The sequence below is a fragment of the Mirounga angustirostris genome, unplaced genomic scaffold (assembly GCF_029215605.1).
Source record: "Mirounga angustirostris isolate CCGP_5_RB_7025 unplaced genomic scaffold, mMirAng1.0.hap1 SCAF_5, whole genome shotgun sequence".
Taxonomy (NCBI): Eukaryota; Metazoa; Chordata; class Mammalia; order Carnivora; family Phocidae; genus Mirounga; species Mirounga angustirostris.
Window position 1 is genome coordinate 18,112,682 of NW_026991713.1, and position 13,118 is coordinate 18,125,799.

The window sequence follows — 13,118 nt, forward strand, 5'->3', positions numbered from 1 at the left end:
CTTGGACCTCTGGCCTCTAGAACGTGAGACAAAATTTTCTGTCGTTGGAACCACTCACTTTGTGGTACCTTGTTATAACAGCCCTAGCAAACTCATATGGACAGTACCTGACTTTCCTGATCAGAATCCAGTTACTTTGCAAGAATATTAATTACCCAACCTACACACTCACCAGCCACCAACCAACTACGATACAGCTGGGCTCCACTCTCTCTACTTTCCTTTCTCTCTCCACCCCTACCCTTTATTTGAAATCCCTCCTGGGACCCTCGGTGCAGAAGGGGACTTGAGTCTCACCCTGACGCCTCCCAACTCACATCAGCAGAGGCCCTGGAGAAAAAATTCCTAGCCACCTTGAACATCTCTTTTGGTTAAAGGGAGACATTTATATCAGACCAAGTAACTCATTAAAAATGTGTCTTTGGTGGTTAACTCCTCCAGGTCAATGGTCCCATTGATTTGTCTCTGACTGCATAGAACCCAGGATAAGCCTGCCCAGGGTGGGTGTTCAGTTCATGCTTGCTAAAAGAATCAATGATTTAGAACACCGACAGAACATAACCCCATTGTCTGATATAAGTATGTAATGTACTAGAATTAGACCAATAATATGGAAAGAATCCATGGAACTGCATGCAAATCTTTTCTGCTTTCTGCAAAGAATGATCTGATGAGGCACATACGTTCCGGTAGTACCAGGCATAGGCCCTTTCCACAGTGCTCACCCTGATGAGTAGGAAGGTAAAAATGTTTTAGAGCAGTAATTCCAAAACATTTTTGATGGTCCACTGATGTAACGGTTCTCACTTTCCAGTAAAATCTTCATTTTCATCTTGCGCAATTCATAGCAAGAGCTTTCAAACACTGGCCTATGCAGCAAGGCAGCCAAACTTCCCGGTGCAAGACTCAATCCAAGTCCGGACACACGCAGCAAGTGCCAGAAGCTGAGCCTCCGCAGGGTTGCGGTTCTTCCTTGTGCACCGCCCTGACTCCAGCACTTAGTGCCTGGGGCATCGTAGGTGCTCAGTAAAGATTGGTTGACTGACTCTAACTTGACATAAAATTTTAGTAACCTATAATGACTCATTAGTAGGTCACCGGGAACCCGTTTTTAGTTCAGCATATACGAATCGCCACAGTTGTGAAACAGGGCAACCTTTACCCAGAACCATGGAAAGGTTTGCCTTTCTGGATCAGTCTGTGGTCTGTCAAGAAGAGCCTTGTGGCCAAGCTGTGGGTGCAGGACCACATTTTATAGCATCACTACTACAAAGTAACGTGTGTGTGTGTGTGTGTGTTGAGTGTCAACATATATTGATACACACACACACACACACACACGTTGTTGAGGCTGGGTGATGTCTACGTGGAAGTTCTACTCTTGGTCTGTTTTTGCTCATGTTTGGAAATTTCCATAACACAAACATTAAAAGTGGGCAGTGCAAACATAGATGACACGTTTCCACTTAACAGACAGATTACAGCACTCTCTTACCCCATCTGCCTTCGCCAGGTGAAGGAAGTTACCGGGCAAAGACGTTGCCAGCATGTCCGAAGGTGACAGAGCCTGCAGATCTGCCACTCTGTATGTGCCCAGCAGCATATGGTTTCTAAAGCAACAGTCCAGAAGGGCTATCATGAAATATCAATGCATGAAGGAGTATCATTGAATAGTTAAGAAAATAGGTTCTGGAGCCAGATGGCCAGATTCAAACTCTTCCCCTGTGATTATCAGCCATGACACCTTGGGTTAGTTATGGAATCACCCCACACCTTACACATCTGTAAAATAGGTGTAATTTTAATGCCTATCTCATAGGGTTGTTGGGAGGATGAACTGAGTTATACATAAGGTAGTTATCACAGAGTTAGCTGTCAATAATGTTAACTATTACCATCCTCGGGAAGGAGGTGAGGAATGTTCTAGAACATGCTGAGTTCCATGGATCTCAAGGACCATGTGGCTTCCCTCTACTGAATGTCGTTCACATGGATGCCAGTGAGATATCATGAAGAATAAAATACATAATACTTACTTTATTAGGGCTGGAATATTGCTCTTGGACAACCAAAAGGTTTTTTCATCTTGATCCATGTCCTCAATAGCTTGCTGGGAAGGCACGAGGACAGTGAGGTTTGAGGCAGCTGACAGCATGGGTTGTAGAGAAGCATTCTGAATCACAGGAGGGAAAGAAGGTGGGCCTGGCTCACTTTAGAGGTCAAACAGGGAGGACTGAATGCTTAGCAGAGATGACAGTTTCCCAGCGTAAGTAATTTCAGGGACATTGGAAGAGTCCTAGGGACCCCTTTCCCAAATCCATCCCACCCACTGGCTGGTGTCTCATATTCTCCTCTGAGACACATTCTTTTTACTTAAATGTGTGAGCTTTGTCAAAAGGCAAATTTTCCCCATCCCCCGGTCAGACTTTGAATCATTATCAGTCATTTATCCTTTAGTCTAAACAAAGAACCAGAGAATAGTCTTGATGATCCTGTGTGTGGGTGTATGAACTTTAAGAACCCTTGGCTGCCCTAGGAATAAGGATGGTGGGAAGATTTCAGGAAGTGTTTCAGCATGGGGGACAGACTGGAAGCCTGAAATCAAATTTGACCTACTTTTTATTCTAACCTAGAGCTAGTTTTGGGTAGGCGTGGTGCGTTTATGTTTAACAACTGATTCCAGGAAAAACAAACAAAAACCCCTGGTTTGTAACATTCCCTGATATCTGTGGTGTATATCCTTCCACCATGGCTGATTTCAAGCCATGAATGTGACAGCATTGAAGGTGAGTTTGGGGAAGATGTGCTCTCGTGCGTTGGGATGAGCTGGGTCCACTACCCCACTGGGCAAGTGTATGCATGTCGACTCGGTCTATACGGAAATCATCACGTGCAATAGGACTCTCAGTCCCTGCTCTTTCATGTGGTGGGGCAGAGAGGCCCCACAGAGAAACAATCAGGAGCTGTCCTAGAGTGGTGCTGACTAGGCTCTCTTTATCTTGGCATATGTCTACTCAAAGGGGATAAACTAGAGGTTGTGATGGCATCTTGGTCCACTCATGCAGAGATGACAGAGATACAGACAAATGGGTATAGTGGGGATTGGATTCTTCATCATAGAACTTTCCAAGGGAGAGGAAGAAGCTCCTCGGAGCATGCTGGGACAAGAGCTAAGCACCCATGGATTATCCCAGATTACAACTATAAATCCCAAATCCAACTCGGTGAATTGCAATAATGAATTATGTTGACTCTTTAAAAAGACCTCTCGATGAGTGAAATGATACATATATATTTGAATTGGTTGAAAAGTTGACCCCTCCAGCTTAACCTAGACCAGAAGTTCTTAGTGCTTAGACCAGAAGCTTTTAAAATGCACTCATGCCCAGGGAACACCTCTGACCAATCAAGTCAGAGTGTCTGTGGCGGGAGCCTAGGCATGGCTATTTAAACAGCGCATTCCATGTGACTCCATGTGATTCCAGTGTGGTCAGGGTGGAGGGCCACTGCTCTAGGCAATTGCTTTCCCTCCTTCCTACCAGCTGCGTTTTCAGTTTTGTGGGATATGCATTCCAAATTTCTAAAATTGTATACATTTCTCAAGTTCCAACAAAGGTACTCACGTTTATCCACTGGTTAAATATAGCTGCCGCGGAAAGAAATGACAATTCCTTATTCATGTCGTGCAGGGGAGGGAGGGAGAGATCAGAGAGAACACGAGAGAAGGAATAATGAATAAGCATAATCACAGCACGTCTGAGCAGCATGCACTTCGCCTTCCCGGGGCTGGGCTCAGCTCATTTTCCTGGCCGACATGAATGGGGGTCAGCTAGTTGAATTTCCATGTTGCCAGAGCTGCACAGATCTTTCATGCTTAGCGGCTCCATTATCCTCTCTACTCGAGATAAAGAAGTAATTCCAGAAACTTCAGATGCAAAAACCACCTGAAGCTCTTCCAAGTCAGAATTTAGTTTTTAAGGTCATGGTCCCAGGCCCTAGGGAGGGTCACAGAGCTCAATGACAGCCCCCTCTCAGAGCCAACATTGAGGAGTGTCGTGGAATGTGGAGCCAGACCACCTGGGTTTTCATTCTGGTTTGGCCGTTGCCTAAATCCTTAGGCAAGTTACTTGGTCTCTCTGGGCCTCAATGTTCTTGCCTGTAAGATGGGAATAATAAAAGCTCCAGCTGATAGGTTGCTGTGAAATTTGGAGGAGTTACTGTTTTGAAGTGCTTAGAATAGAGGCTGGCATGCGGGACATGCTCAGGAAGTCTTAGCCACTCTTCTTTTTCATCGTTCCACCGTGGGACTGTGTTGATGAACATATATACTGAGCAGCCACAGTGGGCACCAGGTTGGAGTGAAGGGAGGGCATATGAAAGGGAAAAGATGACCTCCATTCTCACACAACTTACACTTGTTTGGGGGAAGTTAAGACTCGAAGAGGTACCCACAGCACTAGTAGCTCAGTGATGTGTGCAGGTGTGATAAAGGAAGGTCTAGACCTTGAGTTGAAAAAGACTGGGTTCACGTCCTGAGTCTGCCTTTACTAGCTGTGTGATCTTGGGTAAGTCACTTGACCTCTCTGAGAACTCAAGTCTTATCTGAAAAATGAATATGATGATGCTTTGCTTCTGGACTTATGAATATTACATGCATTTATGTAGGGGAAAGCATTTTAAAACTATTAAACACCATGGGAATGGCAAGAGTTATTGTATGCAATTTACACCAATGCAATAAATCTCAGAGTTGTCTCAATTCCTTTTTGAAAGTGGTTGAGGTTATCAAATGAATTAGTGAATAGCTGTCAGATAGTCAGTGAGTAAACCGACAGGTGCAAGAGCTGAGATGCATGAGTAATCCCTTGAAGGGAGGGATCGGTCCAAGGGAGAGGACAATGCAGGTGGGACCTGAGCTGATGGCAGAAAGAGGGGAGGCTGGGTCCCTGGGACAGGCGAGCCGAGCTGGCAAAGGGACAGCGAGGCTAAGCTGTTGCAAGAAGAGTGAGCAGCTTGCTTTCCTGTATGATCTCCTGGAGGACATGACTGGCATCCTAGCTAAGAGATTTTTTTTTTTTTTTTTTTAGATTTTGTGTCTTTATTATTCTGCATAGGAGTTCATTTTGCAGACTTACCACGGCTGCATTTCCGTAGCACAGAAGGCCATCTCCTTCATAGCCCTCCTGGCAAACACAACTCCAGAGGCCAGAAGTAAACTGACAGGTTGCCTGATAAAACAGAGATAAAAGAAAGAGTTTGCCTTCCTTACAGAATAGTTAGCTCTGAGTTACACCCGTGAGCCCTCAGTCTCCATCGAAGGTGAAAACTGCAACTTTGGGGTTGAAAGATGCTGGGAGTGACCCGCAGACCCTGCCCTATTCCAAAGAAAGGCTCCTGTCTGTGTGTTTGGTACAGCTCCTGCTTAATCACAATTAAATTCTTCCTTTTCATCCCTCGCAGATTTAGCCTGTAAAAGTACAGGACACACAGTTAATTTGAGTTTCAGATAAACAAGTAAGTTTTAGTATAAGTATGTCCCATGTAATGTTTGGGGCCCACTGGTGAAAGACAATTATCGTATGGTTTCACTCATACGTGGAACATAAGGAATAGCATGGAGGGCCACAGGGGAAGGGAGGGAAAACTGAACAGGAAGAAATCAGAGAGGGAGACAAACCGTGAGAGACTCTGGACTCCGGGAAACAAACTAAGGGTCACAGAAGGGAGGGGGGTGGGGGATGGGGTGACTGGGTGATGGGCATTAAGGAGGGCACGTCTGGTGGTGAGCACTGGGTGTTACATGCAACTAATGAATCGTTGAACACTACATCAAAAACTAATGTACTATATGCTGGCTAAATGAACGTAATAAAAAAAAAGAATTGCCAGGTTTAACAAATAAAAAATACCAAGTTAAATGTGAATTTTGGAGAAGGTCTGGATAATTTTTAGTATAAATTTGTCCCATGTAATCGTTGGAACATACTTGTGCTGAAGGATTGTTATTTATTTGACATTCTGATTTAGCTGGGAAGCCTGTATTTTATCTGGCAATCATACATTGGTTCTTCCAAGCTTTGGATTGGAGTGACATTTGTAAGAACATTCTGCCTGGGGACTCTCTTTGGGAGGAGGAGAGATTTTGTTCATTAGTAGTTCTAGATAAGAAATAAACTAGTCTTCTTTCTTTCTCAAGTAACTTTTTTTTTCTTTTTGAAGTAAGGATAAAAGAAATGAAGTAACTTACCAGTGGATGACATTTCCCAGTTTGTTCCAAGCATGAAGTTACTGCTTCACAATCAATCCCATTGCCTCGAAATCCTTCCTTGCACTCACACTCATTCTATAATTCCAAGAACAAAAGGGATTATTGAAAACAATTGCCTTTCATGCCTTTCATCACGTGGCCTGAAAAATGAGCCACAGAAATCATAGCTGTTTGGCCTTCTGAGTTAATGTCTTTCGTTTGTTACACTTCCGATTCCAGAGCTGTTGCTCTACACATTCTGTGTTACATTTCATCTGAGAGTTCCCTGGTACTTTCTTTCTGAACTCATTATCCCAGAAGTGCCATACGTGATACAAGACAACCCATGAAGTTGTGGGAAGAAAGGAATAGAATTTCTACTTAAGAATTTTTATCTTTAACAATATAAGTATCATTTGCTCTGTGTGCTTTATAAGGTAAATGTGTGTATCTTTTTTTTTTTTTAGAGATTTTATTTATTTATCTGACAGAGAGATAGCGAGAGCAGGAACACAAGCAGGGGGAGTGGGAGAGGGAGAAGCAGACTCTCTGCTGAGCAGGGAGCCCGAAGCGGGGCTCGATCCAAGAACCCTGGGATCATGACCTGAGCTGAAGGCAGATGCTTAACAACTGAGCCACCCAGGCGCCCCTGTGTGTATATTTTTCAAAAAGACTTTATTTATTTATTTGAGAGAGAAAGAGAGTGAGAGCGAGCAGGAGCACGAGCAGGGGGGAGGGGATCCTGGGGTCATGACCTGAGCCGAAGGCAGACGCTTAACTGACTGAGCCACCCAGGCTCTGGTAAATGTGTGTATCTTAGATGCAAGTATATGTATACAGAAGCACCTGTATATATCTTTATGGGGCAGGGCAAGACCTTATAAACATGGGTGTTTAATCCTTTCCACTTGGTATTGGGGTAGCACCTCCCTGTACCCCCAACCCTGACATGTTGATCCAAACACGGTTTGTCTTTTTACATAAATATTCATGGTAATTAGGATTTCTGCCTAATATCTAAAAGTTCTCAAGCCAACTAGTAACTACTGAGGGCAATCCTAGATATGGTCTATTTTATTTCTTATATGGCACCATTAAAAAAAAAAACCTTTCTCTTCCTCCATCTCCCACATCAGGATGCCTTTATCCACAGAAAGAAAGAGCAGAGAGGGGATAGATACTGTTATGGGTTGAACTGGGTCCCGACCAGTCCCAGTTCATATGTTGAAATCTTGATACCAGGACCTCAGAATGTAACTTCACTTGGAAATAGGATTATTATTATGTAATTAGTTAAGATGTGGTCACACTGGAGTAGGGTGGGTCCCCAATCCAATATGACTGGTGTCCTCATGAAAAGGGGAGATTTGGACCCAGACATGCGCACAGGGAGAACACCCTGTGAACATGAAGGCAGAGACAAGGATGATGCGTGGATAAGCCGAGGAACTCCAGAGATTGTCTGCAAACCACCCAGAGCTTGGAGAGAGGCATGGAACAGATTCTTCTTCAAGCCCTTCGAAGGAGCCAAGCCCGGCCACACCTTGATCTTGGACCTCTAGCATCCAGAACTGTGAGACAATACATTTTTGTTGTTCTATGCTACCCAGTTAGTGACGCTTCGTTTTGGCAGCCTTAGCAAACTAATACAGAGACCAGGACATATTTTGTCTTTCTCAAATGCAATCTGGCAATTTAGGTGAAAAAAAAAAACCCAAATGCAATTGTTTGCCAAATGTGTGGTGAGACATAAGACGGCAGTGAGCTCTTTCATGAATAGGACATTTCCGTGGCCACGGTCATGGTACACTTGTCATCACCTCCTCAGTGTGGACTGGTTCCTGAGCAGTAGCTTTCTCTGCCTCAGTCTCCCTTACCCAGGTTAAGTGAAAGTGATCACAGACTGCAGAGTGCTACAGAATTACAAAGTGTGGTCAGGTGACTAAGAGGGGGCTCTGGAGTCAGACCATCTGAGTGTGAATTTCACAACATGATTTATTTTCTGTGCAATGAGGGCAAATTACTTAGCTTCTTTGTGCCTCAATTTTCTCTTTTGTAAGATGGGAATAATGCTAGTAACCTATGTGGCAGCAAAAGCAAAAATAAACACACGGGGCCACATCTAACTAAAAAGCGTTTGCATAGCAAAGGAACCCATCAACAAAATGAAAAGGGAACCTACTGAATGGGAGAAGATAGTTGCAAATTACATATCTAATAAATGGCTAATATCCAAAATATACAAAGAACTCATGCAATGCAATAACAAAACAACAAACAATCCTTTTTAAAAAATGGGCAAAAGATGCGAATAGACATTTTTCCAAAGAAGACACACAGATGGCCAACAGGACATGAAAAAACGCTCGATATCACTTGGCATCAGGGAAATGCAAATCAAAACCACGATGAGATAGCACCTCACACCTGTTAGAATGCCAATTATCAACAAGACAAGAAATAACAAGTGTTGGCGAGGATGTGGAGAAAAGGCAACTCATGCACTGTTGGTGGGAATGCAAACTGGCGCAGCTACTGTGGAAAACAGTACGGTGGTTCCTCAAAAAACTAAAAATAGAACTACCGTACCTTCAAGCAATTTCATTTGTGAGTATCCAAATTTGAAAAGATAATCTGCACTCCCATGCTCATTGCAGCATTATTTATAATAGCCAAATATGGAAGCAACCCAGGTGTCCACTGATAGAGGAAAGAAGAGGTGGTATATATACACAATGGACTATAGATGGACCTGGAGGGCATTATGCTAAGTGCAGTAAGTCAGACAGAGAAAGACAAATACCATATGATCTCAATTATATAGGGAATCTTAAAAATAAAAAAAACCCCAAAAACCCAAACACCAAAACCTGAGACCAAGCACATAGATAAAGAGAACAGATTGGTGCTTGCTAGAGGCTGGGGTGGGGGTGGGAGTGGGCTAAACGGGTGAAGAGTGTCAAAAGGTAAAAAAAAAAAAAAAGTACCTACATCACAGGTTTGTGACAACCGATTCTCACTACAACAAATGATTCAGAAGCTGCAGTAAGTTCTAGACAAAGTAGTGCTGCGTCCAGCGAGGAAAAGCCACTGGAGGAGTCCCGCTCCCCTTTGCTCTCTGCCTCGTCCCACCTACCTGCCCGGGGCCGACGTACAAACAGGTTGCGTTGGCGTGGCAGCCGCTGGTGCTGGCCAGCAGGCACTTGTCAATCTCCGAGCAGTCTCGGCCGTCCCCGGTCCATCCCTGCTGGCACACGCACGTGTGGGTCCCCATGCCCGTGCTGACACACTCCGCCTACAAAAGAGAAAATTGAGGCACAAAGAAGCCGCAGCGAATCTCGGAAACCTCAGTCTAGCCACATGGTTCCCAAAGCAAAAAACGGGGGTACCTTCTAGAAACACGTGTTTGCATGGAGTGCGATAGAAATGATTACGATGCACGTTTGCACCGAATCCATGGAAAACAGGAGACGATTTAAAGACCAGCATTGCTTGTTGTGGGCCAGCTAATGGCCAGCCCCCAGCACGTCGCTGTCATTTACGGAGCCGGGGACTGTTCTTAGTGTTTCGCCGGTAGAAGCCATCATCTTGAGGAAGGGCGTGTTAGTATCTGCTTTACAGATAAGGAAGCTAGGCTGAGAGGAGGTAAGTAACTTGCCTAAGGTCACACAGCTACAAAACTTCAGGAACCCTATTTCTAGAACGCTGAAGTGCAAGCTCCCAACCACTGTAGCAACTCCAGACCTCTCCGGAGGAGCACCCAGCACCCGGGAAGCTGAAGGACAGCGTGATAGGGAGGAGGTGCCGGGGACGCTGTCCAAAGGGTGGGACCAGCCCCAGGGGCGTCTGGTGGGATGGGGCGAGGCATTCCCGTCTAATTTCACCCTCGGAGCCTGACAGCTACGGAAGAGGTTTCGGCATGGGAGAAACGTGATCCGATCCGCTTCAAGTCACTCTGGCTGTGGGTGGACAATGAATGCCCCAGGGGTGGCGGGGGGCGGGGGCGTGGAAGCAGCAGGGAGACCAGTTAGTAAACTGTACGTAGGGCTCGGTGGTGGTGAGAGGGATGTTCAAAAGCAGTGGTAAGTTTGGGCTATACCCCTGAGCTATACCCAATAATAGAACTTAGGGCAAGTCACTTAGCGTCCCCAAGCCTCAGTTTCTTTATCAGTACAATGGGGATAAGAACATTCTTTATTGGGTTGGGGGGTTAGGGAAAGCAAATGAGATCATGGACATTCAAGTCACTTGTAAGCTGTAACGTTTGAATCACTGGTTTATTGCTAATAACCTCCAATATCTGATTCTCAGGCTCTGTTTTCAAGAGCCCAAAGACCCCCGCTCCTGTGTTCCTGGGACATTCCCTGCACACGCGGATTTAGGAAGTGGAGGCTCACAGAAGGCATCATCCTTAAAACTCAAGGTTCCAGCAAATGTGCTTCATGCAACAGAAAGCCTTCAGATATCGCTTTTGCAAGGCCTTCCCTCAGGATTTCCTAAGAAACCAGGCAGCTTGGAAATAAAGAGCAACACTCACATTTCGGCTGCAGCCCCCTGGCGTGATTTCTGCACAAGGGTCCATTTCTGAACAGAGGCTTCCATCCCCTTTGTATCCTGCTTTGCAAACACAGCTGCAACGCAGAGCACATGCACAAAATCAGCCCCAGAACTGTAAGCAGCAACCACCCAGGAAAAGGCTGGCCAGCCGGGGGTGAACCGGCTCCTGGCCAGACATTTGACAGGTTGCCCTTGTGGGCGGAGCCAGTGTACCAAGGTGGTCACAGGCACTTGGAGGGGGGGGTCTGCGGTCAGACATGCCTGCGTGGGAATCCAGGCTCCACCTCTTAGCAGTCGTGTGACCCTGGATGAGCCCCTTAACCTCTGGGAGACTTTGTTTCCTTATCTGGAAAATGAGTCTAAAATCTCCCGCATGACGCTGTGAAGATTAAGTGAGCGAGATAAAGCATGTGGAACATTTAGCAGGTGCCTGCCTGCACTTGCGCCTTGTGAGGCCCGACTTCCGGCAGCTTTGTTGCTTTGATGGGGCTGGAATCTGCCCCTAGTTATTATCCGTGGCTCTGGAGAGAACAACTACCATCTCTTCTACGAGACAGTTTTTTTTTTTTTTTTTTTCAATTTTATTTATTTATTTGAGAGAGAGAGAGAGAGAGAGCACAGAGGACAGGAGCTGAGGGAGAGGGAGAGAGAATCTCAAGCAGACTTCCCGCTGAGCGTGGAGCCCGAAGATGCAGGGCTTGATCTCATGACCCTGAGATCATGACCTGAGCCAAAATCAAGAGCTGGCCACTTAACCAACTGAGCCACCCAGGCGCCCCTGGTGCTGGGTGCTTTTACATCCAGTTTTTATGACCTCCACAATTACCCTGCTAGGTAGGCAACATCATCCTTATTGTCCTGATGAAGAAAGTGAAGCTCAGTTAAGTAACTTGCCCAAGGTCACACAGTTGGTACGTTGCAAAGCAGGGAGTGCGGCTACTTGAACCCAGCTCAGTCTGAGATTTTCTCCACAAAGGCCACATTGGCAGCTGGAGAAAACAGGCCTTTGTTGGCAAAGAATTGAGATATGGGCTGCATCTACCTGCAGGTGGCACAGTGGCTGGGGGCTGTTTAGGGTGGTGCCCTACAGGCCTACCTTGCTGTCCCATTGCTGTATTCACAGGTGGCGTGGATGTGACAGAACTGCACGTAGGGCCCACAGGCCGAGGTCTGCTTGTGGCAGAACCTCCCCGCAGAGCCTTCTCTGCACGTGCCAGGCAGGCAGGCCCCGTCACTGTCGATCCTGTTATTGCATGTTCCGGAAATGCACAGACATTCTGGAAGAGAAGGAAGAGGGACATTTGGGGGTTGGGGGACAAATGTAGCAATGGGGCACATGGGTCATGGAGGAGAGAGACCCCTTCCCCTCACCCCCCTCTCGTGCCTGTCAGAGCAGAACCTGGGGCTGAGCCAGGGGAGGGCTCTGGAGGCTGGGTCTTAGCTTCTCAAGTGTCTCTCCATGTGCCCGAGACAGTGCTCGGTGAGCTTGACTGTCCTATCAAGGATGGGAAGAACTCAGTCCCAGAAATGCTTTGCATTTATGTGTGCATGGGGTGTGTGTGTGTGAAAGATGCCAAGGAACTCAATCTTCATTTACTTTATGGCTGGAGAGCTTAGTCTGGAAATTTCTCACCTTTCTGGAATCATTAGAAGCGGTTTCTCATGCCAGCATGGCCTCTGACGTGTGGCTTACATACTTGTTCTTTACTCTCTGTCACAGCAAACCAGCGCTAACTGATGGCCAGTATTTGTGCACTGACCTTGTTCTAGGCATCGGGCCGGACTTCAATTGTATCATCTTATTAACAGTCAGCCTCAGAGGGTAGGTACTCTTATCATCCCCATTTCCAGATGAGCAAACTGAGGCCAGAGAGGTGACACACATTGCCTAACTTGCTGCTAAGTTTTCAAACAGGGATTTGAACCCAGGACTTCAGATTCCATGTCTGTTAGTGCCCACGTGCAAACACCATAGGTTAGGGTATTAGCTGGTGTTTCCACATGCCTGTGATCATTTTAAACTTCAGTGGTTTACTTTGCTTTTGATGATAGGTATTTAAAGATTGCAACGTGTGCTTCAGACTCAAGCTCCTATGCACGCGGTAGTGAAAAGAAGGATGCAAAATTTCTTAAAGGCAGGAGGCAAGGATTTGGGGGCTTGGCTATGATCAGAAAGGAAGGCTTCTGCGGTTTTGACCCAGGAGGGCGATAGGAGAGGAATTCATGTGGGTCCTTGCAGCCAACATCCAGGGCAGAGAAGAGAGACACGGTGAGTGGGCCGGAAAAGCATGGCTGGATTTAAAACAAAAAACTT

The 13,118-nt window shown here is 46.0% G+C and overlaps 1 protein-coding gene across 1 annotated transcript in view; it reads right to left on the reverse strand.

The window, feature by feature from the left end:
- Window positions 1-13,118, reverse strand: part of STAB2 (stabilin 2) — a 144,915-nt gene that overhangs the window by 67,340 nt on the left and 64,457 nt on the right. The window contains exons 23-30 of the mRNA XM_064590721.1: window positions 11,901-12,081; window positions 10,785-10,878; window positions 9,384-9,542; window positions 6,248-6,343; window positions 5,136-5,228; window positions 3,624-3,671; window positions 2,037-2,173; window positions 1,496-1,610 (exon numbers count right to left, since the gene is read on the reverse strand). Of these exons, the coding sequence (XP_064446791.1) occupies window positions 1,496-1,610; window positions 2,037-2,173; window positions 3,624-3,671; window positions 5,136-5,228; window positions 6,248-6,343; window positions 9,384-9,542; window positions 10,785-10,878; window positions 11,901-12,081 (923 nt within the window). The remainder of the gene's footprint in view (window positions 1-1,495; window positions 1,611-2,036; window positions 2,174-3,623; window positions 3,672-5,135; window positions 5,229-6,247; window positions 6,344-9,383; window positions 9,543-10,784; window positions 10,879-11,900; window positions 12,082-13,118) is intronic.